The 25210-nt window shown below is 39.2% G+C and overlaps 1 protein-coding gene across 1 annotated transcript in view; it reads left to right on the plus strand.

The window, feature by feature from the left end:
- LOC117802615 (protein enabled homolog) overlaps positions 1-25210 on the plus strand; it is a 516348-nt gene that overhangs the window by 249428 nt on the left and 241710 nt on the right. The window contains exon 4 of the mRNA XM_034661831.1: positions 2026-2094. Coding sequence (XP_034517722.1) covers positions 2026-2094 — 69 coding nt within the window. The remainder of the gene's footprint in view (positions 1-2025; positions 2095-25210) is intronic.

Below are 25210 nucleotides of genomic sequence, written 5' to 3' on the forward strand. Positions count from 1 at the left end.
TTATGGTTACAATTTTAGAAACCTGTATTGTGGCTTGAAACTATGATAAGTTATGTTCTCCGCATATGATGTCTCAAAAATTTGTCCGATGATGAATTCCAAAAGCTTATGATTTGAGGAGACTTGAAGAGATTCTGTGGAAACCCAAATCATCGGGGTAGAAAAGCAGCCGACGGCCCCTTCCTAAAAATGCAGGGAAGCCGGGATGTGCTACAATTTTCAGGCAACAGGCTATTCTGGATCACCAGCATTTTCTTGTTAACAGAGGTTTCAGATTTTTTTTTTTTTTGTATTTTAGACGCATGATATTGAAAGGAATTGAATCTTTCCATGGACATTTAGTGTTGCCACTACAATCAGTAATTTATGTACTCTGAAAATATAGAATCATTTAATTGAATAGATTTGGGGCTGGATAAGGAGGGAGCATGGGGACCATCTAAATTATCCTTATTTCACAATTAGGAAAAGGGCATTAGAGAAGGTACATGGTCATGCTCTGGTCAAGTCTGATACGTTTGAAATTCATTGCTACTGCTTCTCATTGAGGGAATATGATTAAGCTTTTAGTTTAATGTCTAGCTACCTCCTTGATAGTTCTCCTTTTATCAAAAAGTTGAAATCAGAAGTGCTTCTCACATTGTGCTATAAGGTCCAATCCCATCAGCCTCAGTAGGGCAGGAGAGCTGATCCCAACTCTGCCTCCTGAGACGGGCAGATGTGAGAGGGAAGTTGAACTGAGCAGGCAGAACACAGCGTTTAGCTAGCACGCCAACCACCCCGTGGCAGCGATTCAGGAAAGCTGTCAGGAACAGCAAAGGCCAGCTCAGAATTACACAGGGGTCCTGAAAGGCAGATGGAATGCAGTGCTGGGGAGTATAGGAGTTGGCAGGACTATAGTGGTCTATTGATCATTCAACAAACATACCAATCATTTTCACATCTTCGTGCCCCTGCCATGAAGTATCTAGAAGTTTCTGCAAGGGATAGAAAATGTGATTATAGTCCATTACCCAAGGAGGGTTGAGGCAAGAATAGCAGCCTGAAGCTGTGGTTAAACTGCGTAAGAAGACCAGTTAGGGTTAGCATCTCTGCTCTTCTCTTGGCCTTTTTTCCTCATGGTCACAGAATGGTTGCTCCAGCTCCAAGTAGCATATCTGTATTTAGAGAGAAAGAAGAAGTAGTGGTGAGGTCCAAGCCTTTTCTTTTCCCTTTTATCAGAAAAGCAAAGAGTTTCCCAGAACTCTCTCGCCTCCTGCCCCTCCAAAATTATATTATGTCTCATTGGCGGGGAGTAGAGGGAGGGAATGCCGAGAAAGTGCGTATGTGGGTTTTTGTTTGTTTGTTTGTTTGTTTGTTTGTTTTTTGCCTCTGTGGTAGAACCAGACAAGAAAAATGGTGTTAAGAATGGCTGTGGATGAGCTAATCTACAGTGCATTTGTGGCATTTTTACAAGCCCAGAGAACTGGTAGCAATGGTATGGTCAGGTCTTTCCCAAGATGAACGGTCTCTTTATAAAGAATACCTGACTCAAATGACCTCATTTATTAATGCGGATATTTATATACCAGTTTGGTTTCACATGGAAACTTACAATAATGTACTGAGTTTCTGCTTGTTGAATTAAGGCTTATATGTGTATAGCACCTTACTGCACAAAACGCTTCACACCTATTATCATATTTGATCCCCCCAAGAATCCCGTGACATAAAAATTATTCTTCTAGTCTCATTGAAGAGAACGTTGAGACAGAGAGAATTTGGATGACTTGCACCAGGTCAGACAAGGCGTACAAACTGTGAGTTGGGTCCAGATGTCTTGGCTCTAGTGTTTATATGATTATACTTGCTGAGGAGAATGTGTTTTAAAAGAAATGAAACAGAGAGTAAATTGAGACAGTCTAAGACTGTGTTAATTTTTGGAGCTGTAGTCGCTGAATAAATAATTCGTTCAGAGAAATAGAAAGTGAATTCAGTTTATGTGACAACGTGAAATCTTTTTTTTTTTTCCCTTCCCTTTTTCAGAGACCCTCGGCCAGCAAGTCTTCGGGTGCTCCGTCCTATAGCAGATGGTCCAGTTCACAGCCACATCAGGTAACATGCTCTTTTTAAGACTCCCGTGCTTGTTTTCCCTGAAGTGTGCTAAAACGTACAGCTATCTTGTCATTGGGCAAGTGTGGAGGGTATCGGGCTCTTGCCTGTTTTCCCCTTGAAGGTGGCCCCTGGGCAAAGGGCTGTGGAGTTCCTCATTGGTTACTTGTCTCCAGTCAGGACTACATGAGGGGGGCAGTGACAGGGACATGCCCAAGTTCCACCTTCTAAGCCCTCCTCAGTACACAGCTAATGGAGTCAACCTGGTGCTAGTGAGAATAGATTTTGCCTCTTTTTCTTCAACCAAAGGTTATCTCTCTGTCCTTTCTGTTCTAGGAAAGTGCGTATGTTCCCATGTGCGTGCGTATGTTTGTGTGTGTGTGTGTGTGTGTGTGTGTGTGTATGGCACACGGGATCTCTGAGAGTGTATATAACAGTACATCTGAAAGTGTACTAATACTACAAAGAATCACTTTTTGCCTTATTACTCAGGGTGATTAAAATCTGCATTCAGGTCAAACAATACTGAACAGTAGTTAACCTCTTGAGGGGAAGTTCAGCCAGCACAACGCTGTTATGTCTCTGTGTGTAAACAAAGCAGGATTTGGGGGTTGGTGAGCCATTTTCACAGGTGACTATACGGGCTTCTTTTTGAAGCAGCACATGGTGAGAACACGAACTTTAGACTCTAAAAGCTGAGTAGGATTTGAATTCAAGTTACCTTGAGACCAGCAAGAAATAAGCTCCCTTTTGTCTTTTGCTTTATTGGTCTGGATTCTCTTTTAGACTCTTCAGGTCACTTAGGCAGGCTGCCGTGATGGTAGCAGAAGCACATTATAAATGGTTTACGTTCACATTTTCTCCAGCATTTTACTGACTTTCTGTAGACACTTAGTATTGGTGATAATTTACTCCAACATCAGCATAATGTGAGCACTCTTTGTATACTCCCTTTTATCTTTTCTTCACAGGTTTTTCGCAAGAAATTGATACTTATCAATAAAAATATTAAAGTAAAAAGAGAAAAATGAATTCTTCCATTATGCAGTGTTTTATCACAGTGCCTCTTTTTCCTTAAAGGTTGATTGATTGATTTGAGAGAGAGACAGACGCGCACATGCGCACGTTGGAGAAAGGGGCAGAGGCAGAGGGAGAGAGGAACTTAAGAAGATTCCATGCTGAGTGCAGAGCGCAGTGTGGGGCTCGATCTCATGACCCTGAGATCACAACCTGAGCCAAAACCAAGAATCAGATGCTTAACCGACTGTACCACCCAGCTGCCCCATGGTCCTTCTTTTTATATTGGTTGGTTGATGGAAAAAACTTGAAGTGATGGCTCTGCCTCCATTGGCATCAGCTTTGTGTGGATGCTGTGGTTTCTGTTAACTTTGGAAGGATATATTGTTTCGTGAATGTGAGCTAAGAAAAAAGGCGACCCAGAAAGAGGGGGCAGTGGTACCAGTCTAGGGCGATTGCTTTGCATATCCAGTTTTCTTTTACTTCCTGCGTTTCCTGAAAATGCACACTGGGTTTTAATCAGTCTTTTTGACTTCTGTTCTCACACTTCCCAGAGACTGGGTTGAACAAGTCACTGGTCACATCTGTGAACTCACCCTGAAGATGGAGAGATGTTCTAACCTAATCTTCACAGTCTAAGGAAAGCGAGACACAGAGATGATATTGTCCAAGGTTACATGATTTCAGTTGGTCTACCATTCCATGATTTTTTTCCCCTAGAACTTACTCAGTTTTACAAGCCAATACAGTCCTCTGAGAACTTCCGGGTGAAATAGTCTAATGTGAATCTATGACTCTGGCTGGTCCTGAGAACTTTTTACATGCTACAACGAAATGAGAAAAGTGAAGACAGGGTAGTCTTTGGGAGAGCCCGTAATTCTTAGAATATATCCTTTTAACCTTCCGATATTGTAATGACCTTTTGAAGTGAAAGCTGGGCATGATTAGATGGTTTTTGTGTAGTTTTTGATATCCAAGCCAAATTAAAAATGGTAACCGTCCTGTATACATTTCCCAATGTGTTCTCTGAATTCTTACCTGTGTATGAAATCCAGGAGCAGAAGAACTACCAAAAAGGGGTTTCATTTTTGCCTTCTCACATGTTGAAAGAAATGTGGTTATATTGGCAGACTTTCAATCTTCACAGTGCCATTGGGATTGGGAGGCTTAATTTGATGGCATTTCCAAATGGCACCCTGATGAAAACTAACATTGGTGACATCTCTTTTGTATGAAGGATCCCCTTTAACCCTAACTGAAAGGAGTGGTACATTTTTTATATTTGGTAAATTTCCTTGGAGTTTACCTGTTGCGCTGGTCATTTGTTTGTTTGCTTTCAGATCTACTCCATGCCCATCTCTTGACATCTACGTTCCCAGGCTCCCTTGTTAACTGACTGCTAAATAGCTTCTCCCAATTGGAGGAACCATTGGCAGGTTGGGAAGAGATAGAAAGGGAAAACCCAGGTTATAGTTCCCCACTCTGTTGCTTTGGGCCATGTATCTCCGTGTTCTGAGCCTCTGGGTGGATCCAGCTAGTGTGAGGCAGCCCTAGCTTCTGGCCTCTGGGTACCCTCTCTGTGGTCCCCCCAGCTTCATGGAAGGTGTCAGTGTCCCTCATTCTTCCCTGTCTGTTTTTTTTTGGCTTTCCCAATAGCCTTATGACTAGTTCCCTATATTAAATTCCTTCTCTTTGATTGCCTGGTATGGGCTCTGTTTTTCCAACAATTTTTTCTGACTGTTTTCTGATTGATACACCTACCATAGGATGATATACTTTATTCTTTGGTTGTGTAACAGTGGGTTTTAACTTTAACTTTAGAAATATTATGTGAATATTTACAGGATCACCAGACTTGCAGCTGCTGAAAACTCTTGAGATTTATTCTCTCGAGCTGGCCTAGTGGGTGGTAATCCTTTTACACCCCTATCCCACACAGAATAATTATTCCTCTTTGTCACTCATGAGCTAATCCTTCCCTTCTAAATTTGTGTTTATTACAAAAACCTTTGTCTTTTGTGCTTGCAATATAATAGGCTTATTGCCTTCAGTTTTTGAAAGTACCTACACAAATTCTCAGCCTGAGGTTGAAAGGACAACTGTAACTCGATCCTGGATCCTAGCTTTGTGTCTTCCTCTGATTTTTGGCATCAGCGGAACGGTTTAGAAAAGGAATTGTCATGGATTTATATTTACTAAGAAAAGTGGCCCTTTTTCTATTTGTCTTCATAACACTATTTGTAAACCTCAGGTGGATACAAATATATAGTAATGAGCGAATTGGTACAGGTAGATACCTGCTCATTTGAGAATTAACGTCATCACCATTCCTTCTTCATCATTATCATCATACATAACATTTACTGAATGTTTACTCTGGGGTATCTGCTAATTTCTTGTCATGCGTTATCTCATTTAATCCTCAATATCTCTGTGATAAGGAGACATTATTTTATAGGTGAGGGAATTGACAACCTGAACATTTAATTAACTTGTCCAGTGACACAGGGTTGGTTCTGTTGGATTTCAGCATCTTAGTGGTTTTTTCCCCCCCGTTCATTTAATTAGATTCATTTTTTTTTAGTTTTTATTTAAATTCCAGTTAGTTAACATACAGTGTAATGTTAGTTTTAGGTGTACAATTTAGTGATCCAGCACTTCCATACAATATCCAGCGCTCATCACAACAAATGCACTCCTTAATCCCCATCCCCGTTCCCCCACCCACCTCCGCTCTAGAGACCATCAGTTCTCTATAGTTGAGAGTCTGTTTCTTGGTTGGCCTTTCTTTTTTCCCCTATACTTGTTTGTTTTGTTTCTTAAATTCCACATATGAGTGAAATCATATGGTATTTGTCTTTCTCTGACTTATTTCGCTTAGCATAATACTCTCTAACTCCATCCACATTGTTGCAAATGGCAAGATTTTATTCTTTTTTATGGCTGAATAATATTCCATTGTAGATATATCACATCGTCTTTATCCATTCATCAGTCAATAGACATTTGGGCTGTTTCCATAATTTGGCTCTTGTAGATAATGCTGTTATAAACATTAGAGTATATGTATACCTTTGAATTAGTATTTTTGTGTCCTTTGGGTAAATACCGAGTAGTAGAATTGCTGGATCATAGGGTGATTCTATTTTGAGCTTTTTGAGAGACCTTCGTACTCCAGAGGGCTGCACCCTAGTTGTTTAACCAGTGGGCAATACTATCTCCCTTAAGTTTTTAGACTAATTTAAGGCCACTGAAAACCATTTTCACTAATAGTTCTGTTCTGCACTGACCAGAACACTACTTTTTGGCCTTTAGGTATTATTTCTACTCTGAAATTATTTATGCACAGTTAACTTTCTTTGTTGAAACAAGTACTTATGTCCACTCAAGTATAGATCAATCTATTTGCAAATAGACAATTTTCAACATATAGATCTTAATATGTTCATTAGTAAGTTTTACTTAAAAACACACTATTTATTTATTTAGGATTTATTTATTTTGAGAAAGAGTGAGCGCACACATGCGGGGGTGGGGAGAGGCAGAGGAGAGGGAGAAAGAGTCTCAAGCAGACTTCGAGCTGCGGACAGAGCCTGATATAGGACTCGATCTCACGACGCTGGGATCTGAGCCAAAATCAGCCACTTAACTGACTGCACCACCCAGGTGCCCCCATACCATTTATTTAAAATGCACTAATTTGGTGTTTTATTTGGAATAATTTGAGAACCTATTTGTAACAAAAAAAGGTGTCTTTTCCAATGTTTTCAGTTTGTAAGGAATGCACATAAAGTTTTATGTGCTTACAGATATCTATGAAATAAAAGTCATTATGAATTGAATTTTGAATAAGTGACACAGACAAATAAGAATGGTGACTGGCTGACTGGTGTCTTCAAATCTGAAGCTGAAATTGTGATTTTTTTAATGCATATTGTATACTGCTCTTTAGAAACCTTTTGTATTTCCCATCATATTTTCTATCTCCTGTTTAGCACATTCCGCATAAATATGAGGTAGCGATCTTCCTCTGACTTAGAAATGGAAAGTTTTTCTTTTGGATAATTGACACCAATCCAAGCATTGTGTCTTAAAAGCTCACTGTAAAGTTTTGGTCAATACTGATCAATCGATTGATTGATGTTTCTTTAGCCCTTTAAACTTTGTAACTTTGTAAGTTTTCTGTTTAGAGTAGTCCTTGGTAGGTAAGAACATTAAAATTCATCTCATTAAAAGGATAACTTATGAATTTTAGGGAAAGGTGCAGTATGTTAAGGAGTGACTCTTTACTCAAGAGAATTCAACCAGGTATCCCAGTGTCATTTTCTAGCAGCAGATAGACCTGGCTGAATGCAAGGTTGACCACAGAAGTTTGGTTATCTGGAAGGTTGGTGTTAAATGAAGGAAGAAGAAAGCAATGGATTGTTTCACTGTGTTCATGTGGTAAGAGAAAGTAAGCTGGGGGCAGTCCACTTATAAAAGCCTACAGTGAGTATCTTTCCTGGATTGTCTTACATGCTTTTTCATACTGGTATATGAAAATCTGTGTACTCAGCCTGTAATAGGAACTCATGAAGTATTTGTTGAATGAATGGAATGGATTGTATGACATAACAGCAGGGATAGAATGGCAAAGGGAGGACCTCAAATCCATATATATTTTTTCTCTTTTCTCCAAATCATTAGTTTCTACCTTCTCCTTTACTGAGGCTCACATCAAAGCTGATAATTGTGAAATGATAGAGATAAATGCATTTCACCTCTTCTCTGGTGTTAGTTCTGATAACAAGCATTGTGGTAGGAGAAGTATAGGCTGCCAGAGGCCAGGAGAGTCCACACTCTGAATCACTGGTCAATCTGATGTTGCCTTTATGTTGTCTTTGTTACGCATTTGAGATTAATGTGGTTGCCATGAGATTTCGGTGATGAATCCCAGATGTTGGGAACGTGTGTATGGTTGCTTGGTGCTCTGGGGTCCATGGAGACAAATGTGAACTTCCCATTTATTCTCGCTCAGGATTCTGTGTGTGCATTTGTTGAAATTTGCAATTTAAATAAATAGAAAACATTTCATATGTTATATAAAATTATTATTATAATGCTCATCAGCCAGAGACTACCAGGAACACACATGTGTTAAAACAAATTTAGAGTTGTTTCTTGTTGTCACTTGCTTCTCTAAAGCAGACAGCATAGCATGCAAAATGAGGGAAATCTGAGTAAGAGGGTGTTGTTGCGTGGGACTTATTATGGGATTTAGGCTTGGGTTAGATGATTTTGGTGAGAGATAAATAAGTGGGGATTTGTTCTGGATTGACTGCTGTTAGGAAGTGGGGGTATTTCTATGCTTGGATATCTTAGTAATTTTATCCAGAAGGTGGGATCAGTGGAACAAGGCTAAAGGTGTAAGTGATAAAGAAGCAGCAGGTGTTCACGTTACCTGGGTGAGGGGGTGTTTGGTCACTTTTGTGATTTGTACAGTGGTCTTGTTTTTCTCTCTGCTTGGATGTAGTTATGGAGAAGCCTTGTTTTTGTCTTATTCTGTAAAGTTCAGAGTTATGAAGTAACCTTGTCTAATCCGATGTTTATGTTCTGTAAATTATTTCTGTTAAGTAGGGGACTTCTTGGCCTAGATGCTAATGCCAGACCATCTACTTTAGACAGCTATATTTTATATATATAAACACACACACACATACACACACACACATACACACACATACGCATACATACATACACACATAGATGTATATAACTATACTATATATATTTATATACCATATATATACTATATATGTACTGTATATATGTGTATGTATATACGTACACACACACACAATTTATATGATTGTACATATAAAATGGAAGACCTGCACTATCCTCCCAGATTGTTGCATTCCTCCGGATCCTTGCACTCGTATATTTGAGAATTTGACCGGAATAGCGAAGTGGCAACATTCTTAACTAGAGTTGACATCCAGTTGATATCCTAGCATTATAAATCTAGACATCAGGGAAGATCTGCTGTACCAATTCTTATGCACTTGAAAACTGTCATGTCCCATTTACAGTTTTTTTAAACGATAAGGCAAAAACTGTGAAAAAGCAAACTTGACATAGTATAAACCCTTACAAATTTGGACTTGCATTTGAAACTGAATTATTTAGAATGTAGGAAATTAGGGTCAGATTAAATGAAATCTCTGATTAAGGATCACTTGTCTCCAAAGATGGCGCCCTAATGAACCACGCCTCCTAGTCATCACACCTTTGGGTTCTTTTCTTTCTTTGGAACTTAGCTGGCTCCGTGACTCAGTGGAGTGCGGTGAGGTGACACCACAGGGCTTCCAAGTGTAGGTGCTGAGAGTTGCAGTTTTGGTCTTGTGCTTTTACAACGCTTATTATAGGAGAAGCTGTCTGCTCTGTAGAAGCCCAACTATCCTGAGAATGCCATGCTACCGGAAATCCCAAGCGAGGACTGTGGAGAGTCTGTGTGGAAAAAGAGATGCCCAGCCAGCTCCCAGATCTTTCAGCCATCTCAGCAGAAGTATCAGCCCAAGGAGAAAAGATGCCTTCAGATGATTCTAACCCTAGCCACCATTTGACTGTAATTGCACAGAAGACCCCAAGTGAAACCACCCAATTGAGCTGAGGTGGTAGTTTGTTATACAGGAATAGATGACTAAAACAATCATTCATCTTCAAATAAACATTACTATTATCCATAGCAACGGCTAGGAAAGTATTGGCAGTTAAAAGGTCAGCTGTGCTGGTTTGAATGAATTGTTAATATTCATTTGAAATAATCATGCCTCTTATATGAAAATGAATACTATTTAGTGTTTGAAAAAGTTAGACAGAAATTTCACCCTGTAATCTTCTTTTCATTATTAATTTGTTGAACAAATATTTCCAGACCTATCAATGACATTTTAATTCTCTTTCAGTGTGTAGCTCAGATTCTAGGATTGGTGACCCCAGAAATCCTGAGCCATACATTTCTTGCAGGGCCCAAAGGAGTGGTTGGGATATAGTGACAACAGTAATACTAACCGAATATTCCATGTGATCTCCTCTGCGGTCAGATAGTTGCCATATCATAATTTTCTGTCCATGAAATGGTAGTGGAAGTGATGCGGCACTCATGTTTTGAGACAATGTGCGATTCTCTAGTCTCTATTGCCTGACACAGGGATAGAGGAAGCCATGTGTTCCAGATAGCACAATTCCTCGAAAGCAGAGTCTCTTCTGGCCTGGATCCCTTGGGTGAGTGAGGAGAGCAGAGCGCCTTGTTAATCCTTGACAGGCAGTACCACAAGCCAGAAACGAGCCTTAGTTGTTCCTAAGCCACTGAGATTTGGAGTTAATTTGGATGTGTAGTACCATCTAACCTCTTGTGACTAATACAAGAGCTTTAATTTCCCATAAGCTCCATCACATCCATCCCAGGCCTTGCAAAATCAACTTTGAAATCTAAATAAAAATAATGTGATTTCTATGTAAACAGAGCTTCAAGACAGAATTTCTGACTTTTTTTTCTCCAATTAGATTTATATCCCTAAGTCCCTCGGTTTAGAAATTCTGGCAATAGCACTGTTTATTTACTTGGGTAATTTGACACTAAAATTTCTCAAATCAAGTTGTTTTCCTATTTATTTTTCAAAGTAATTTTATAGCAAGTTGTTAATAAAATAATTTATTGGAGGATTTAAGAAATATTTATTCAATATAATATTAACAAAAACATCTAAATTAGTTTTTTTTTTACTTTCAAAAATGGTTATTACAAAATGTCCAAACATGCATAAAAGTAGAGAGAATAGTGTAATGAACTTCGTGTACTCATCTACCCAGCTGTAACAATTATCACCATATGGGCAGCTTTTCAAACATAAGTTTTGGCTACATAAAATTTTATTCTGTTTTGATCATCCTTTCAAAGATAAGATAATAATGACCCTTTCTCCCCGCCTCCAAAAATAGATTTGAATTTTCTATGAACACACACACTTTGTGGTCATGATCGTATCTTCTGTATTTATTGCCAACTTTGCCCTGTAGGAATAACTTCAAAGTAGTTTGCTAGAATGGCTTATTTACGGAGTGACCATTTTGCCCTGTTTGACCGGAGAGTCACAGGTTATACCTGTTGTCTTGGGGTAATTATTCATAGCTCCCCCAATCCCCTGTCAAGTTTGTCCTGTTTTTGCCTTTTTCCATCCCCCAGAGTTGGATTCTGTGTCTTGCCATGCAAGACCCACACAAATCTAAGCCAGTCATAACCAGTGAAGCCTTATCTCAACATCTGTGGTTGCCTGTGATATCTTCAGTGTCATAAATGTCTTTGGTGCCCATAATGGCCTACCCGGGACCAGCTACATAATTTGTGGAATCTGGTGCAAAATGTAAAAAATTATTGAGAATTTCAAGATTGCGAGAGCAAAGCATTAAACCAAGTGTGGGACCCTATGCTTAGAAACACAATACGCACCCTGTGTGTGGCAGCAAAAGTGGCACACCTACGAAGCCAGCCCTGGGTCTACCACTCCCACTCCCCACCCTTCACCTAGTTCCCCATGTTGACCAATTCCAGCCTTACTTTCCTGCATGAAACCTTCTTCTGGAGTCTGCAGGGTTAACTTGAACACTGGCTTATCTGCTACTGTACCATCTAATGAGCATTTATTATTATTAACGAGCGGCAGAGCCAGAATTCTAACACAAATGTGCTTAGTTTCTAAGCGAATGATCATAACCCTTCTGCTCTTCTGACTCTAAGTCTTCCTAGCCCAGCTAACCCTTGGCAGAGCTCTCACCCTGGGCCAGGATTACAAGGAACTGAATATAGTCATTTATGAACACACATCCAGGGAACAAGATGCACTTTTGTTGCTCTCCATGTTCTCATCAGTCACCTGGACCTTCTCTCTGACATGTGTGTTGATTCAACTGTACCTTCTTTCTGCCTACATCTCCTCTCCTTAATTATCGTGCTTACCAAAACCAGCCTGAGCTTAAGCTTCGTGGATCTCCTGGGCTAAACTCTACATCTAGCTTAGTTTTATTATCCATTCTTAAATTTGCTTCTCTATCTGACTGGTTGCAGTGTGGCTTGAACCCAGGTTGGTTTTCCCCAAGAACATTTGTAGTTAATTGAAACATAGAGACTTTAAGTGGTGGTGGTGGTTGGGGGGGAGAACAGGCACAATCACAACAGTTGTGTTTTCTCCAGTATCCGTTTTTTAGTTTATGGAATTAACTTCTGTCTTTCTGATTACCTTTAGTATTATTGAATTTTATATCTGCTCTAAAAGGTAGAACTGGGAAAAGGGAACCCTTGTGCACTGTTGGTGGGAATGTAAACTGGTACAGCCACTATGGAAAATAGTATGGAGAGTCCTCAAAAATTTAACAATAGAAATACCATGTGATCTAGCAATTCCACTTTTGGGTATTTACCCAAAAGAAATGAAATCACTGTCTTGAAAAGATATCTGCACCCCCAAGTGCATTGAGGCATTATTTACGATAGCCAAGACATGGAAAAAACCCAAGTGTCCATCAGTGGATGAATGGATAAAGAAAATGTGGTACATATATAGAGTGGAAAATGATTCAACCATAAAAAGAAGGAAATCCTGCCATTTGCCATAACATGGATGGACCTCAAGGGCTTTCTGCTATTAAGAAAGGGAGGAAGGAAGAAAGGAACGAAAAGGAAGAAGGAAAGGAAGGAAGAAGAAAAAGAAGGAAGAAAGAGGTGAAACTGAGATTGTTGTTGCATGACGGCTATTTTCTTCACATAATTTCAAGTTTTATTTCAACTCTAAAATGAACGATTCTAGAGAATGCCATCAAAAACAAAACTGGGGAGGGAGAAATAGAGGAAGAGGGGAAGAAAACAATTTCAATAGTGCCAGTGATTCCACCTGACTTTCTCTTTAATAAGCATGAGCCCTGGCGAGATGAGTTGTTGTATCTCTCGTTACACAAAATGGCTTAGTTACCAGAGGCCCCTCATGAAGGTACCATCATGCTGCCCTATATGTGATTTTACTGCTCAGAAATGCATAATTTTTGTATAATAAGACTTATAAATGCAAACCACCCATCTTTGGATACTAAAAGAGAAATCTGTTTCATCTTTGGAGGAAAAGAGAAGTTGTTGAATGCACTGAGAAATATGTATTGATATCCAATGTGATGCCTTCCTAGGGAACTTTCAAGTATAGTTTTGAAGGCATTCAGTATTTTGACTTACATACAGATTGTGGAACATAACCTCTGTTATGATAGGTCTCTGCTTACTTCAATATAAATGTATTTATCCAATGAAAAGAACCCACTCGGACTAAAACTGCTTTGAGTTCGTTGAAGATAATTGTTGATGGAAGAGAGAAGTCATTGGCAGAGCTGTGTTATCTTAGCAGCCAAATATTTAATTGCTTTAAGGAGTAAGCTCAGATTTCTTCCTTGATTCTTTTGTGTTACAGTAAATAGTGGGATTTTTGTAAAATTATTAAAATGCATCATTAGTATTGAAATAAAAAATGAGGTGTGGAAACAGTGAGGGTCTTGTACACTTTCTATATTTGTTCATTTAATCATAAATGGAGATTCTAAAAGCACCTGTTACTGGATCAGCAGTGAATTGGCTATTATTGAAGCATGAGTAGGTATTAGAGGCCACTTGAGAGGGAACAGTTAATGAATAAATGTGGGAAGAAGTCATGAGTTGAACAAGAAGAGATTGCTGCGTTCATCTAATATTAACACCTTGATGTTAGTCATGCTATGCTGCCAACCAGAGTAAGTGACTCCTTCACTTCCACCTTAGGGAAGCATGGCTACAACAGTGGCCAGTGGTGCTCTTAAAGATAATCTGTGGACTTAAGACTTATGGGGGTCCTCAGTGGAATAAGTAGGGAGACATCTTGATATTTTTGGGGACTGCAGAAAATGGATAAGTTAGGGAAACCAGTGGTCTTACTTCACTCTGAATCCACTTATCAGTATAAATGCCATTGGGAAATTATATACAAGTGTCCGAGGTACAGAAGCCTTCTCTTCTAACATCAGGCAGGGGGAAAGCTAGACATAACGACAATAAAAGCCAAGTAGTCGTTCGTAGAAATTTTTGGTTCAGTGGAGATGGACTTAGCGTCTTTCTTCTTGGGTTGCTGATTGCTGCCTGGAGAAGCAACAATGGTTTCATTGGATTTGTTGCTCTATTGCGCTCCAGGCTCTCCTGTATCACTATAATGGAGCTTGATAGAACTATTTATCTTCCTTATGCCCATAGAATCTCTGAGTATGCCTCTTTGGAATTTGGGAAATAAGATACAGGATGTGATTGCAGAATGATAGTTAGTCTAAAAAGTCTTTAGTTCCATTGTGGGATACTGCTCTATAAGATAAAGATAGCTTCATCTTTTATAGGGTGTGTGTGTACGTAATCTTTCACGATGCAGGGGAAAGAAAATGATGAGAGTGATTGGGCTTGTTATTTCAGATGGGAGAGCTTGGGAATTCTCACCATAATAATGGTAAGAACTTGGACTCTGGAGACACACAAAGCTGTGATACATATCCCAGCTATGTCACTAGCTTGATCTTGGGAATGCCACTGAATCTCTCAGTGCTGTTTTCCTTATCTGTAAAATGGAGAAAAATATGGTAGCTCACTTATAGGGTATTGTAAGTATTAAATCATATAACAATATTGAAGGATAAAGCAGCAGAATCTGTAGAATTTTAGTTTTTCCATGCAAGCTTATCACAATGATAGGTAAGTCATTCCCATAACTTGACAATAGAATTGTATTTCTGTGCATAAGGATTGTGATCTGAACAACTGCTCATGCCAATGGAACTAATGCTTCTATGTAGACAGCCTGAGATTTGGACCAGCATTTATTTGTCACCATTCAAAGTCGGATTGGAATCAATTTACTAAACCAAGTGAAAATGAATTCTTTTGACCTACAGGTCAAATAAAGTGGACGTTTAGTATGAAGGTCATATTAGGTCTGGCTACTTTTCAGAGCGTGTCTCCAGGCTAGGAATGTTTGATCAGTGATGTTTATCTTTGTAACCGAGAAAAGGAACCAGAAAAATCTAAGCTGTAAAGGAAACTTAAAAGAAACAGGTGATGCTCAGGATACCTGGAGAAAAACTCTCAACCCTAATACTTAATATCCTTGTTAGAGCTTATATAGGCAGAGTTGGCACTTCTCTCCATGGCCAAGCTGAACATTATAAGCATTATATGTTCTAATTTATATAAAACATATTAAATTGCATTTGCTTCTCATACTAAACATACTATTTTTCTATAAACATTTGGAAGGATTTTTATTACTTTGCTTTTGCAATCATTTGACTAGAAGAACAAACACAATTTATGAGAGGCTATCATTTCTTGACAATTATTGTGCATACATGAGCATTCTTGCAAAATGAGAAAAATTGAATCTATAAATTGTTTTCAAATGCAATGATATTTTAGAATACTAAATTTAGCCACTGATGAAGTAGCTCATTTTAAGTTTTATAGATTTTCATGGTCTACATTTTGAAGCTTTTGTTTTATAATTTTGTTTTCATATTTTGGGACCAATAGCTTGGTTTTTCAGTACTCATTTTTGCAGGTCCTGAGAAAGGTCATAAGCCCTGGATACTGTGTCTGTTGTTCTTAATGGATAAAATGACCCTGCTGGTGACCCGTTTGAGAATAAGATGCAGGTTTATGCCTATGCAGGAACAATTTAAGTTGAAGGTTAAGCAGTTTAGACCATGATAAAAGGAAATCTGGGCATTTGGTTACATTTTATATATCATGGTCTTTGTTTTAATGTAAGCCCATAGTTCCATTGTCCAGATATACTGTAAAATTAAAACTGTTTTGGATTTTTAGGAAGTTAAAAGAGCATATATTCCATATACTTTGTAACAGTCCTAAAACGGCCTTGAGCCACATCCTTAATCAAGCCCGTTAGCATTTCTGCAGTGAAACTTATGAATATTCACCCAATGGGACTGAATAAATAAAAAGCTTCAAATTAGTTCAGGTCAGCTTTTACCACCAAATCTGTTTATGTCAGATGAAGTTTTGCTGCCAAAACTTGACTTATGGAAAAACTTTTCCTCCTGGCTTTTTGAATCTTAGAACACTGCTAGGAATTACAGACTTGTGACCTGTAGGCTGTTGAGCGTTAGGTGACTTTGACTCATGAAGTAAAAAGGGAAGGAATTACCATCCCCATTTGATGACAGGCACACTGGGATAGCCAGTAAATGGATGACTGACTGTTTTCAGGTGACAGAGCAAGTAAGTCCTCAAAATGGAGGTGAAAGCAGGGTGCCCAGACATCCCACCCCACGGATCTTCTCAAATTTGTGATGGCTTCTGTGGTTATCTGAAGAGCTGTTTCCCTTGCAGCTTGCTTACTCCATGATGGCGGCCATCTCTCCAGACAGGCCAGGACTCCAGTGCTTCTCAACACAGCAGTGCTGGCCGCACTTGATGCCCTGGGGTCCCGATTATGAAATTGCTCTCAAGGGAAGCTCTCAGGCTTAGACATGACGTATGTGTGACGTTTGTTGGGATGAGCTGGAGTAGGTAGATCTGCTCCTTGCAAGGCCTGTCTTGCCCATGGCTGCTGCCTCTGTCTCCTCCCTGCTCTTGAAATTTCCTGCTCTGTTTCACTGGCACCACACATGCCAGTACCTGGGGCGCATTTTATTGCCGCAGCTGTTTCGCTGGCCTATTTTTGTCAGCACAGAGGTTTGTCTCAGAAGTGACGGCTTAAAATAATTCACCTGATGCAGTCTTCTTGGACATCTGAAACCTGAATTATTTTCACAACACCTGAGGACACTGAGAAGCCTACTTCATCACTTGTATCTTTAGCAGAAAGCCGGCATTAAAATGCAAGTTTTCTCTTCACACACAGGCATTCAGTCATTCCTTTATTTGTCTGTACATCCAGGAAGCATTTATCAAAACTCTCGTAGTTAGCTAGTTGCTAAGAAGGTCACGTGAAGATCACTGGACAGCTGTCTCTCTGGAAATATGGTGGGGAAATAATGCTTTTCCTCACTGGCATAGCAAAGTCGTAAATTAGCCTAAGTACTCACAATTTTCCAATGGAGTGAGCCAAGGCATCATTTTTTTCTTTTTCTTTTTCTTTTTCTTTTTCTTTTTCTTTTTCTTTTTCTTTTTCTTTTTCTTTTTCTTTTTCTTTTTCTTTTCTTTTCTTTTCTTTCCTTTTCTTTTCTTTTCTTTCTTTCTTTTTTTCTTTTCTTTTCTTTTCTTTTCTTTTCTTTTCTTTTCTTTTCTTTCTTTTCTTTTCTTTCTTTCTTTTTTTTTCTTTTTTTTTTTCAGCCACATAAGGAGCCAGTCAGGGTAGTTAAATGTTGTGGTGGCAGCATTGAGCTTTGGCGACAGGTGGCTTGGATTCAAGATCTGGCAAACGGTTTACCAGGCTGGCTGATGTGGAGAACTTACCCATACTATACCTGGGGGTACATTTGTGGGTACACTGGAGAGGCTGCTGACTTTGCTTCTGTTGTCTAGGAAATAAGGGTGGTAGTGTTTTCACAGTAAATAGTTTCCTTTGCTCCCATTGCTGTCCTCTGACCTATTCTGTCATATCTCCCTCTTCTCTCTCTTGCTGAGAGATCCTTTAATGTTCCGCTGTCCTTAAAAGTAAGAACAGTGTTATTTTCATGCATCAAAATGTTCCAGTCTATCTTTTTTTTCTTTTTTAAGATTTTATTTATTTATTTATTTATTTATTTATTTTAGAGAGAGTGTGTGCACCAGTGGGGGGGGAGGGGCAGAGGGAGAGAGTGAGAATCTCAAGCAGACTCTGCGCTGAGCACAGAGCCCGATGGTGGGCTTGATCTCATGACCCTAAGATCATGACCTGAGCCAAACTCAAGAGTCGGACACTTCACCAGCTGAGCCACCCAGGTGCCCCCAGTCTATCTTTAATTAAAACCCAGGGGCCTCCAGTCTATCTTTATATTAGATAACCAAAAGAAGTTCTTCAACAAATTAATTATAAAGTGAAGAGAGGCAATGTGTGGGTTCTATGAACTAGAGGGGACTTACTAGGAATATTAAATTAAAACATTTCTTGCCTGCTTGTCATGTCTAGGGATACATGTTTGAATGATAAAATTATTTTTAAAAATACAAAAATTATTATCATCAGAAGAATGGTTATTTGCTGGGTTTGTGGGTGGGGAGAGAGGGTTGTGATTGTGATGGGGCCGATGGATGGAGTTTTTGGGGTATATTGGTGTGATGGTTAATTTTATGTGTCAACCTGGCTAGGCCATAATACCCAGATGACTGGTCAAACATTATTCTATTTCTCTGGAGGTATTTTTCTACTGAGATTAGCATTTAAATGAGTAAACTTTAAGTAATGTCTATTACGTTCTGTAATGTGGGTGGGCCTCATCCAAGCAGTTGAAGGCCTTAATAGAAAAAGACTGCCCTCCCCCAAAGAAGAGGAATTCTCTCAGGAGACTGTCTTCAGACTTGAACTGCAGCATCAGTTCTTCCCTAGGCTTCCGGGCTGCTGGCTTGCCCTGCAGAATTTGGACTTGCCAGACTCCATTGTCACATGAGCTAACATTGCTACCGTAGGCTACTATGAACTAGGCAGTGGGCTAATATACAAAGACGAAAAGCCAGAAACTTGAGCTTCCAAGTGCCTTCCCTTTAAAGATAATGGAGGTGCAAAGCTGATACACTGCTCACTTCCTGTATCACTATTACCTGAAGGCAAATGGTCTTCTTTTGGTAGCATGTGCTAAAAATGAAATTGCTCCTGTTAGCAAATGGTCACCTAAGGAACACATCCAATGGTCAATATCTTCTGTGTGGAAAGGACATAACATTGCTGTCAGTGGGGAGGACTACACATAGGGTATCAAAAGTTAAGGTAAAGAAGGATCATGGGTTTAATTCCATGCTAGAGGCTCCTGGTTCCTTAAAATTGAGACAAGATTGATTCCAACACCCAGGCCATGGGTTTTAGGATTCCAAAGCTCTTCTTAAATGTTCTTTGTTATCTCTGTTCCTATTAGATGGAGATGGGAATTTTTGTTCTCCACCCTGGGGTTCATACAAACATGGGACTTCTCCTTGATCCCCCCATCCAAAGGAACTGCAAATCAAGAACTTATGTAACATGTTTTAAGGATCATGGGGAAGATACCATAGAGCAAATAACTAAAGTATATGAACTAAATTCTATGAAAAATGTTTTCGCACCACCACCATCATGGTGTAGCACTGTGCCTTGTTTCTCAGCTGCTTCCTGGCTCCTTTGTGGGCCAAGCTAAAAGCTTCTCCTTGTCTCATGGTGACAACTTTATCACTCATCCTTTGTAGTCTTGGTTTCTGCCAGCCCACACGCCCACAGGGTTGCACACCTTTCACACCGGTGGTGTTATTTTTCCAAGTAAAGACATTTCCTTCTTAAGTGGAGTCCTGCTACCCACTCTTGGAAATCAATTGCTCACATTCATTACCTAGGATACTAGCCAAACCCAGCTTTGGAGACAGCTTCCTCCACCCCAGCGTATCTCTATTCTCCAAAAGCAGCCACCTCAGAAAATATCCTCAAATGGATGCAGAGAAGTTGAGTTTGATTAAATAAGGCCTGGCTAAGTTTTCTCGATGATGATTAGAACCATAGGAGTCAGGGATGAAATATCAAAAAATTGTCAAGAAGTGAGAGACCGGGGTGTTTTCTCCTTGCACTCTGAGGAGTGGTTTTGCACCTTTGTAGTCCCAGTTGTCCCTTCATGAAATGCACTCCCAAAGGTCCCTTCTGCCTTAGAAACACTTTTCTTCATCCTTTCTGTGTTTCTTCAATTATAAACAACCCTGAGAAGCCTTTGAAAGTTAGCTACCGAAATTTAATCACTGTCTACTCTGATTTATCCTAGCACTTCTTTCCCTCTTCAGTAAAGCAGTTCTTTCAAAATAGTACAATTTGAGTTTGCGTGACTACTTTTTCCTACCCGACTGTGAATTATTTGAGCTTTGGGACTATGTCTGGTCATAGGGTTTGTTCTGAAACAGAGTGTGTTTCTTAACATGAGTGGCAAATAAGTGAATGATAGCAGCATAACAGAAGCTGTGTTTTATGTGTGAGTTTTCTCAGCATGTTAATGTTTTTGAAGTGATCAGATGTAAGCTTCCCTACGATTAAAGAAGAAAATTTAGCAATACATCAGGATCCTAAGAAAATGAAAACTTTTGTCAAAGTGCCTTCCTTTAAGTGCAAGAAATAAATGAGTTAATGGCTTCCAGAACTGCTGACTTTCCACTATGTTAGGTTGTTAGGAGGGATAAGAAGTGCAGATGCCGCGAAGACATTTTCCGCCTGGGTTTTAAAAAAAAGTCTTGGGTGTAGAGGGTGTTATTGGATTTGTAGGGAAACTAAGTTTTTTCCTCTGTCCTCATGGTTCTGTGGCTGGACTTGAGAAGTAAACTGACTAAAGACAGTTTAACAGGAGAAAAACATACAGAGTTGATTTGATGTCAATATTTCATGGAGCGTGAAAGCCTTCATAGAAAAGAAACAAATACCCTAAGAATTGGAGAGACCTGAGAGCTTTATATGCCATTTTAACAAAGAATAAGACGTTGTGGAGTCATAACGTGACAAAAGGGAAGGGAGTTTGAGCCAGGCGCAGTTATTAGGAAACATGGGGGGGGGGCTAACGGAAGATGAGGGTCATTTTTGTAGGTTCATTTGTACCAATACATTTTGTCTCTGGTGATAAGAATGTTTTTCCTTTTCTTGGAATGCGTGGATGGTACAGTCGGTTAGGTGTCAGACTCTCAGTTTCGGCTCAGGTTGCGATCTCAGGGTCCGGAGATTGAGCCCTGCGTCGGGCTCTGCGCTCAGCATGGAGTCTGATGGAGACTCTTTCTCCCTCTGCCCCTCCCCATCTCCAAGCTCTCTCTCTCACACACACACAAATAAATTTAAAAATCTTAAAAAAAAAAAAAAAAGAATTTTCTCCTCTTCTTGGTGAAGGCAGGGCACTTTTCTCACAGGAAATGATAGGTTCTATTTCTAGGTAGAAAGGGGGAGGTCAGAGAGCCCTACCCGCACCTGCTGTCTTTAAAGTGCCTTCTGGTCAAAAGAATCAGTATTCTGAAGTCGCATATTTTGAGGCGGTATGTTCTGATTTCCTTAAGATTGTAGTTTTAATTTTGATGAAACTGGCCTCTATTAAACATAAATGTCTCAAGAACCTGGATCTGCAAGGAGAATGCGAACCGCAAGATATAGGGCTTGCAAAAGATGGTAGTTTCAAGTGATGGTAGAGATTTAATTGTGCTAATGTTTCTTACTAAGATTATATTGTGTGTGTTAAGATTCTAGACCAAAGTTTCATAAGTTTTGATTGGCCTGCCCCAATTTTATTTTTCCCATAAAACCTTCTTTTTCACATACAAGATGCAATGTTTCTGAGTATATTTAATATTGAAGCAAAAATGCACATATCCACAATTCCTAGCAAGAAGAAGGTTCTCAAAAATATCTGCTAAATGGGAAGGAATTGTAACTCTGTAAATATAATATTTCCAGAACTTTCTACCTGAGTAAAAAGGTATAAAAAAAACTAGTTAGTTATAGCTGAGCTCACCTTCTTTCAGATTCCTAAAGAATTATCTACCTCTCCAGCCCCATCTCCTACGTGAAATATACCATTTTTGTTTCTCATTATGCCTTATTTATTTTCCTCCCAACACAGACTCTTAATTACCTGTGTATCTGTGTTTCCCATTAGACTGTGAGTTCTGCCAGGCCTGGTACCTTGTAGGCACTCCACGAATGCAAGTCATTGAATGAATGAATCAATGTTGAATGAATGTTTGTATCACTTTCCAACCTAGAATGTTAATTTCCTTTGGGAGAGAGAGAAAAATGACAAGGTCTATCCATCAACAATCTTCTGTGGTTCCACAGGGAAGCTATTTCTAATAATGTCTTACATTTATCAAGTAATAAATAAGTATGGACCAATGTATTAATAGATATAATACTTGCAACTACCATACAAAGGGGTCCTTTTATTATCCCCACGTCATAGATGAGGACACTGAAACTGAGAGAGATTCCACAGTCTTCCTGATATCAAACAGCCAGTAAGTGGTGGAGCTGAGGTTCCTAGCCAGTCAGTCTGATTTCAGAGCCCAGTTCTAAACTAGCGTACTTCCAAACTTCAAAAAAATTATTTCACTGTCAGTGTTGTACAAGTGTATATGTGTGAATGCTGTGTCTCATCACAATTGAAGATGTAAAAGGACCTATAACTCTTCAGTAAGCTGACCTCATTGGAAGTAACCAAAGACATTCTCTAGAAGAAACAAAGGATTTATTTTAACCAACCGTATTCGGACTTATGGACTCATTCTGTCTTATGTAGAGTTGTGGTTTGTCATCCTTAATTAGCCGAGCCATCTGAACCACCCGCATTTTTCTAGTGCTTAAAAAACCCTGATTCCTCTGCCTCTCTCCTCCTCAACTGTTCTGTGTTTCTCTGCTGTGTTGTCTCTTGCCTGGCAAGATAATAAACTCAACACATCTCTCTTCCTCCTGTTTTCTTTTAAAGTTCTGGTGGTCTTTGCTTTATGCTTTAATAATGTGCAGTGCTGGGGGAGGATATTCCAGAAGAATTTCGCCACCATTAGATGCCAAACTCCAGATTTAGAAAGTTGGTTCCTTTTCAGTCTCGGTCAGATAGTTAGACAAATCTACTTTGCCTCTGAAATACCATTATCCCATATAGATTAAAAGAGAGATAATTATGTAAATTAGTGACAAGATGACTTAAGATAATGCTTTAAATAATGCAGAGCCCACGTTCTGTATGGGAGTGTACAAGAATGAGCAGGTCAGCAAGATTGTGCCTAATGGAGTCCCTTTGGGAGCCTGCTCTAAAGGATAAAGAAGAAGAACTAGGAATTAGTTTGCCAATGGTTTATAACCGATTTCTACTCTGGGGTGTAGTGGTGCTAAGCATATTTGAAAATAGGTGGTTCTTTTAAGGAAGCTAAAATACGCCCTTATGCCAAATTATCCTCTATATCATCTTCCCCAAATTATCTGGGTTTTTCAAACTATTTCAGAGCCACATTTTTATGCATAATCTTTCATGTAATTCTTTCCCAAATAATTGAAAATTAAATATTTGGGAGCCTGTGTCCTCAAGGTTTACTCTCCTGTTGCGTTACATAGGAAGTGGTGTTGGTATATATGTGTTTGTGAGAGAGAGCAAGCATATAGGAACACGTGTGTATGTACGCTTATATGTATGTGGTGTGGACTTCTGCATTCTGTTCAAAGGTGTTCTTATTAAAAAGAAGAAAACTGAGGCAACACACTTTTCAATATTTACTTCTAGTTACATTTTGACACGCCCTGGATTCATTTTTAATATGTATGTATTTTTGTAAGCCACTTAGAAAAAACAAAAAGTTATTAACAGATGAAAAATACTGACCTTATTCAGTGAAATAAACCGAGAGTATTTAACTAAAAGATAGCAGTGTAACTCCCCTCTGCACATTTTAAAGAATTTTTTGTTTTGTTTTGCCCTATTTGTTTTCTCCGTAGATCTGAATTGATTGTCTCGTGACAGGTGTTCAGGGTTATTAGGAATGTTTCGACCGAGTAGATGAGGAAAGAAGAGTGCATATAATCTCTGATTCTGTGAGAGGCCAGAAGGACACCTTAAAGATTTTGCTCTAATTTGGGATGTAGAAGGAAATGATGCCCTTTACAATTTACTATTCTTTGAAGCTGGTATTTCAGAGATTTTTTTTTCTCCTTTAAATTGGGTAATTTATAAATGAATGTTCCCCAAAGAACTCTTAAAATCAAAGACAAAATATGCTGCTTGAAAATTGATTTGTCACCAGTACTTTTTAGCCTAAATATTTCTCAATGGATAATTATTTGATTTTAAAATTCCATATGCACGGGGCGCGTGGCTGGCTCAGTCGTTGAGCATCTGCCTTCGGCTCAGGGCATGATCCCCGGGTCCTGAGATCGAGCCCTGCATCGGGCTCCCTGCTCTGCTAGGAGCCTGCTCCTTCCTCCCCCACTCCTCCTGCTTGTTGTGTTCCCTCTCTTGCTGGCTGTCTCTCTCTGTTAAATAAATAAGTAAGTAAGTAAGTAAATAAATAAATAAATAAATAAAATATTTAAAAAAATAAAATAAAATTCCATATGCTAAAAGTCAGGAATGTGCAAATAACATGGATGAGAGGAAACACCCTGGTGAGAGCAACTCACGGGGAATATTTGGGCTGCATCTCTCATATCATCTCATGAAATAGGTCATTATTCCAGTTACACTTATGTACTTGACCCTTGAACAATACGGGGTTAGGGGCACCAAGCCCCGCATAGTCAAAATCCATGTATAACTTTTGACTCCCCCCCAGACTTAACTACTAATAGCCTACTGTTGAAGGAAGCTTTACCAGTAACATAAACACTTATGTAACACATGTTTTATATATGTGTTCTATACTGTATTCTTACAATAAGAGAAAAGAAAATGTAATTAAGAAAATCATAAGGAAAATACGTTTACAGTACTGTATTAAAAAAAAAAAAAAACAACCAAAAACTGAGTCTAAGTGAACCCGAGCAGTTCAAACAGTTCAAACTTGTGTGTTGTTCAAGGACCACCTTGAATTTTAATATTTGGGTTGAATTTGGAAAAGGAGAAAAATAATAATCGTGTTGGGGCATCTGATCATCAATCGGGTGCTATGTCTGGGGTTTTTTGGATGTCTGAGTGTATCTGATTTAATTTTCAAGACAGTCCTGAGAGGAAGGTGGTATGCTGATTTTACAGTTGGAGACAAGGAGGCAAAGAGAGATTGGGGAAATTGCCACCTTCAGAATGAATTTAAACAAAGTTGTTGTTGTTTTTAAGATTTTATTTATTTATTTATCTATTTATTTTGAGAGAGAGAGACAGAGATAGAGACAGAGCACACATGGGGAGGAGAGGGAGAAGCAGGCTCCCCACCGACCAGGGAGCC

The sequence above is a fragment of the Ailuropoda melanoleuca genome, chromosome 6 (assembly GCF_002007445.2).
Source record: "Ailuropoda melanoleuca isolate Jingjing chromosome 6, ASM200744v2, whole genome shotgun sequence".
Taxonomy (NCBI): Eukaryota; Metazoa; Chordata; class Mammalia; order Carnivora; family Ursidae; genus Ailuropoda; species Ailuropoda melanoleuca.